The sequence below is a fragment of the Rhagoletis pomonella genome, unplaced genomic scaffold, assembly GCF_013731165.1.
Source record: "Rhagoletis pomonella isolate Grant_MI unplaced genomic scaffold, Rhpom_1.0 Rhpom_scaffold_00002, whole genome shotgun sequence".
Classification (NCBI taxonomy): domain Eukaryota; kingdom Metazoa; phylum Arthropoda; class Insecta; order Diptera; family Tephritidae; genus Rhagoletis; species Rhagoletis pomonella.
In genome coordinates, this window is record NW_023458556.1 from 111,483,468 (window position 1) to 111,490,488 (window position 7,021).

At 37.5% G+C, this 7,021-nt stretch overlaps 1 protein-coding gene across 1 annotated transcript; it reads left to right on the plus strand.

Moving 5' to 3' along the window:
- Positions 1-5,294: 5,294 nt before the first annotated feature.
- Positions 5,295-6,719, plus strand: LOC118757030. The gene has a single exon (XM_036491761.1). The coding sequence runs from the start codon at positions 5,295-5,297 to the stop codon at positions 6,717-6,719; it is 1,425 nt and encodes a 474-aa protein (XP_036347654.1).
- The last annotated feature ends 302 nt before the right edge of the window (positions 6,720-7,021 follow it).

Here is a 7,021-nt window from a genome sequence, read left to right on the forward strand (position 1 = left end):
CTTAGAAAGGTCTACATTAAAATACTATATTTTACCAAATAACCCAATATATTAAAAACAAATATATATGCTATAGTCTCCAAAATAGTGTCAAATATTGCTAGAACTTGTAATTTAATTTAAACAAGTTAGAAAGTCTAAGTGCAGGTGGAGCCGAACATTAAATACCCGGCGCAAGTATTAAATATATGTTTGTTCACCTTTAAGAAAGCTACCGATAGATGGTAAGACGGGGAGTATCAATTTTGAGTAAATTAGCGTCCTTAAATTTCGAAATATTCCAGTTTCAAGCATTTCTGAAATTTACCGTTATATGAAAAGCGGCCGTAATTTTAGTGCGATTTCAATAATTTTCAACGTTTTGCTTTTATGTGGCAAGCACAATAAAAATACCGAGTTAGGTACAAATTGGTATAACGGTTACTGAGATACATATATGTGATCATAAGTGGGCGGTGCCACGCCCATTTTCCAAAATTTTACCATAAACGTATTTCTTGGTAAAGAATTGTTGCAAGCACCAATTTTGAATAAATCAGCTTTAATATTTTCTGATTTATCGAAGATTTTGTATTTCTCTAAATTACCGTTATATGGGATGTGGGCGTGGTTATTGTCCGATTTTTATTTATTTGATATGGTGTGCCAAGGCCAACAACTGTGCCAAGTTTGGAAGAAATTGGTGCAGCGGTTACCAAGATATACACATGTAACCATAAGTGGGCGTGGCCACGCCCATTTTCTAAAAATTTATAATATTCTAATTTTTCGTCTGAAATTTATTGTAAGTATAAATTTTGAGTGAATTATCTTCAGTAGTTACTAAAATATCGCAGTTTTCGTATTTCTGAAAATTACCGTTATATGGGATGTGGGCGTGGTTATTGTCCGATTTTTTTAATTTTCGGCCATTTAGTATGCTGTATCAAGGTCAACAACTGTGCCAAGTTTGGAGGAAATTGGTGTAGCGGTTACCAAGATATACACATGTTACCATAAGTGGGCGTGGCTACGACCATTTTCCAAAAATTTATAATATTCCTATTTTTCGTCTGAAAATTATTGTAAATATCAATTTTGAGTGAATTGTCTTCAGTAGTTACTAAAATATCGCAGTTTTCGTATTTCTGGAAATTACCGTTATATGGGAAGTGGGCGTGGCTACTGTCCGATTTCGCCCATTTTCAATACCAACCTACCTTGGATTAACCGAAACTTACATACCAAATTTCGTTGAGATATCTCAATTTTTGCTCAAGTTATCGTGTACACGGACGGACGGACAGACGGACGGACAGACAGACATGGCTTAATCGACTTCTCTATTCATTCTGAGCATTTATGTTTACATTTGTCTATATCTATCTCGATTCGTTTTGGCTGTTACAAACATCCGTTATGTGAACAAAACTAGTATACCCTTGTGCACAAGTGCGCTCGGGTATAAAAAGTGCTAATATACGCGTGGTATATTTTTAAATGTGTATGATGCCATATGGCATCAATAATATTTGAAGGAGCTGAAATCCGCACCAGCAAATAACGATATATTTGTACTGGGAAATTGCAACTGGTAAATTTTATAAATGAATTATTAAATATATGCAAGTTCCAACTTATTTTATTAAATTTTTGTGGTGTTATTTAATTTGATTTGAATAAAATAAAATACCATATTAAAAAATCTTTGCATATTTTTTACACCAGTTAGTACAAATGATGCCATATGGCATCATTCCAAAAACCACTTTAGAATCGCATTTTGGAAAAAAATTAAATTGAATGTTATTATATTATGTATTAAGGCTCATTTAATAAAAAAGTTGTATTTTTAAAGCCCGTATCTAAAAAGATGTACCGAAAGGGTTAAGTACCCCTATGATATCTTTTGTTTATCTAATACTTAATACTTCTTATGTAAGTCTAGCTCATTATACCTATATAATCATTTTAATTGCCTGTATATATACATATATAAATGCTCATTTCAAAATTTGTACAAAAATTATAAAAACACAAAAAATATTCACCAAAACACCTATTTCTTCAGAATTTTTAGAAAAATTTTAGGTATTCAAATTTATAGCCCATTAAATTATATAAGGATAAAGTGTAAGCTTCAAGTGGCTAAACATATCATTGGTTTTTTAAATTTTTAGGTTTTTTTTTGCTGGCGGTGTCACACATGTCAGCTATGTTTCATAATTTTAACGGTTTCAAAAATTATGCAATACGGTGTTTAAGCAGGCTAAGCACAATGTTTGTATCAAATTTGGTTGAGATCGGTAATTTTCCTAAGATTATATCAAAAAGAAATTTTTTGCTGAGGAGCCATTGTATATATAAATTTTTAGTAAATATTGATGAACTCCTTAGCCACACTATTCAAAAAATCTGAACGTCCGGCACATACACACAAATAAATTCAAGGCCGTATTTTTGCTTAAATTGCTTAACTTCGAAAATTTTTATGCAATTGCATTAGGTGAGGTATCAGTTTATTCGAAAATAAATGTTCTTTTCTATAAATACTACATATCTGAAAACTTTCATAGAAATTTTTATTAAAGTTTAACCAATGGAAACTCCCCACAAGCTAGGTCTAACAATATATTGTTATAGATCATTTTAAAGTTCTATAAAGCCTTTTTGTTTGTTTTTTTAAAATCGCATGAAAAATAGTCAAACTGTTAATGGATAAGTGCATCAAGTACGAACATAACGGTTGTTTTTAAATAAAATAAAAATGGAGGGTTAAGGAACTATACGGACCATAGCTACAACCTATATTGGTTTTGTTTCGGGTGTATTTCAAGACTTTTTTTTTGTAGCACCGTGTTATTATTATTAAATTGCAAGTTTGAAGTAGCAAGAGCTTAACATTAATTTTTGCCATTTTTTTTTTGTTGACGGTGTGACGCATGTTTTTCATACAAAGTAAGTATGCTAGAACATTTTTTGATAGGGAAGCAAATGAGCCGCACTTTATTATACTAAATTTGAATGAGAACTGAACTGAAAACCAAACTTTATCTAAAGGTTCTGATTTTGATGAAACTTTGCACAATTAATTTTCATAGTTTTTGCGAAAAGTCGGAAATTTGGATTTATACACTCCGTTGCATAATTATAAATCCAGTAGGTACAATCAAGACAGGTAAAGACTTTCTTCTATGACTTTTGCATGGCAAGAGGTCTCTCAAAACTGAGTGGTTAATTTTTTAATAATTATATCCTAATTTTAAAGAAAACTCAAAAAATCTAAACATTACTTGTTGCAAAACTATAAATCCAAAAAAGGAATCCCAATAAAATGAGTAAGACATGCAAATATGTCCTTCTATACCCTATTTATGCTCCATTGACCTAAATTAACTGATTATGGCCTTCTGTACACTTAGACATAATGTCTTCGGTAAAGCAGCATCCAGTTTATACCACTTTTGCAAAATCCAATTGAAGCCATATAACGTTTTCACATTGGCGATTATCAGTATAAACTGTCCTTTCCAGTATTCCCCACACATTTTCCATTGGGTTGAGGTCACGAGAGCACAAGAGTCCGAATATTACTGGTTTCCAAGCAGCATTTTGCTTCCCTGCTGCACAATGATATTTGAAACCCATTCTGTGCCCATAATTTAAAAAATGAGTATATTGACATGAATTCGGGTTTACAATGGTTTTTGAGGTCGCTGAATTCAAATCTGAAGTCAAAATAACAAAAACCAAAACGGCCGATCCAATATGGCGCCTAAAAGCTTAAACACAATAAATTTGTTAAAAAATAATAATATTATTATATTATTAAAGAGTTATTAGGGTAGCCAAACTCGAATCTGTAACCAAATCACTACAAACAAAATGGCCGATCCAATATGACGCCTGAAATTAAAATAAATGTGTTTAATTTAAAAAAATATTTATTAAATTCACGTAGTGTTGAGTTATATTAGGTTTTGTTAAGTTTGTATCTAAAATTCTTATATGAAAATGTTATCGAATTCATTGGCGTCGCTCCTCCCATCAAGTCAAAGAATAACATTTCACTAATATGGGTCTAGAAAAAAGGCTCTTTAGAAGAAAGTATGCGTAATAAAGATTCAAAACACGAATTTTTAAAATCATATATTAAATTTTTCGCCTTATTTATAAAACATTTTGATAATTTTAAACACATTAAATTTTTCTTTTTACTTATAAAATAAATTATTATAAAATTCTTCTAGAACTTCGTCAGCGGAAAAATGTATATCTGTGAATATTCATAGATGCTAGACCGTTGAGCCTTTCTTGACATGTTGTATTACCCAAGTAGGTTTTAATTCTTTTCAGGCATGAAAAGCTTCGTTCAGGTGTGGCTATTGAAACGGGCAAAGGTGCCAATATACGTAAGATCTTAAAAACATTCCCAAAAGACGTTGTATTAGCTACTTGTAATGCCTCGAGAGCATTTCGAAAATGTTCGTGTGAAACTCGTTTTTTCCACATCTTTACCTCCAGAAGAAAGTTTTGTTTCGAGCAGTCGATTACTTTTTCATAGAAAGCAAACAGTTCTTCAGTTTTTTTTCGTTAAAACCATCTTTGGAAACAAAACACTAAAATTATTTAAAACTGATTTATGGTTTAGGAACCGGCTTTTCAAATGGGCAATATATGTATCAAGGAAGAGAATCTAAAAAGCAACGCGATAGTATGCCTCGGCGTCTCCGGTTTTCACATTAAAGTGATTCTTTTGGCGACTGCTGTATCGCGATACTTTGATTTCTGTACCTAGGTTGGTGCATACTTCTTCTACGTGTTCGAAAAGCAAATGGAAGTTTTTTTCTGCATCTTGTCGCATTTCTTCAAATTCCTTTAAAGCGTCGTCGGCTAAGCTCATTGCTTATGCAAGATCTTCATCAGGTACTTGTAATTGCCGGCTAGCAAAGCAACAACAATTTATAAAAAAGCAAATGCTTGGCTGTTGTCGCTGTGCTAACAGTTTTTCAAACCCTGATAATTTCTATAGATATTCGCACGATACATAGGGATCCGAAGAGGGAAGCGACACGTATTTGCCGCAATAAGAAGAGAAAGGCCGAAATACGTGAGTGCGAAGAGCTTGAAATGCTAGCCGACAGGAAGAATGCCCGAAAATTTTACCAGAGAGTTAGGCGACTTACCTCCATCACTGTCGGTCTGCTTCGGCAACCGTCATATCACCACGAACCAAGAGGGAAGCTAGTATGGTGACCTGATGCTGTATCAACCTCGCCCGCTGGGTAAGTGTGATACTAGCCACTCTGGTTTCCATGCGAGATCACCGCACCGACGTCCTTATCATTAATCCCTCCCCATCCCATCTTCCCTCCTTCCACCCTATAATCCTGAGTGGGGAGTCTTTAACTCATACCGCATCAAAACTGGTGGACCAGGTCGAGTCTAATATCGAAAATACTGGCAGCCAAGACCCGACAAGAACAACGCCGACAGTTGACGGACGTAAGGACGGCAATGGCTCCAAAGACCCTATATTTGGACCGGCGCAACGGACAGAAGCAGGCACTACGCAACAGAAGGAAAATCTGGGGCAGGTGGGATCCGAGGATGCTTCGGCACCCAAAGATGATATACCACAGGCCTCGGGAGGAGCCAAATGGTACCTGCGTTACGTAAACAAAGGCTTAACGTCTGAAGAGGCCAAGAAGAAAGTGCTGGACCGGGAGAAGTCCAATGACAGCACAGGCGTGGTTGCGAAAACTAGACCCCCGGAGGGAAATCCGGAGAAAAAGGCACCCCTAGATTGGGAAAAACCCGGTGACAGTAAACGGGTGGCTGCGGAGCTTAGTCCTCCTGAAGGAAAGCCGGAGAAGAAGAAGAGCCGTCTTGAAACAGTGGCTCCAAAACCTAAGGCAGGGGCCAGGAAGCCGGGTGTTAGCTATGCTAGCGCCACTAAGCGCATTAGACTGGCAGTTCTGCCGAAGGCTTTCCCTGAGAGTACACTCACTCGTGAGGATCAGGGAAAAATTGAGGACGCCATTGTGGAGGAGATGGGTAAAGGTTGGAGGTCAATACTCCAACTCGACGGCATCCACTTTCGGCCAGGCCTTATACTGGTCGACTGTTTGGATGCAGAATCAGCCGAATGGTTGCGCGAAATTGTCACAAAACTGCCTGACTGGGATGGTGCGGAACTGACTACGTGCGATGGGGACAACATACCCAGGAGGCACGTAATCACTACGTACCTACCAAAAGCGGCAGGAGTGGACACGCAGAAACTGCTGAACCTCATTATAGCACAAAATGAGGGAATGCATACCGACCTATGGAAGGTTTATAGGAGCAATGATGAGAAGACGGGCAAACTGCTAACGATCGGGATTGACGACCGGTCGTTGGACGCTATCAAAAAGAAAAATTGCATCCTACGATACAGGTTTGGTAGTGTTCCAGTGCATGTGCACAAGGGCAGGGAACCGAAGGCGAAGATAGTCAAGACAGATACTCCACCGGGTGGTTCGGAATTACCGAAGGAGGTGGCTGAGATGGTAGCCGTGGAAGCAGCTAGGAGCGCGGTAGTAGAGGAAGTCAGTCTTTTACCTCATGAGATGGAGGGTATAGACGACTTCGACCTCGGGCTACTGACCATTTGTGCTGATGACGACTCGGAGAGAGCCACCTTGTCAGAGTTTGACGAAACTCTGACAACGGACGAAGACGATGACCAGCACTAAGGTCGCACAAATAAACCTACACCATGCGAGGGCCGCGTCTGCGGCTATCGCTAGGGCAACCCTCAGGTCTACACTGGGAATAGTGCTGGTACAAGAACCCTGGGTCGTCAGGGGACAAATAAGAGGCTTGGCAGTAGAGAACAGGCAGGTAATTTGGGATACTACGTGTACGAATCCTAGGGCGTGCTTTTTAATAACTAATAGCTTGAAACATATATGTCTTTCAGATTTCCTGTCGAGGGATCTAGTAGCGGTCCAAGTCCCAGTCAACATCAACGGGACCATCCAGGGCATCGTAGCTG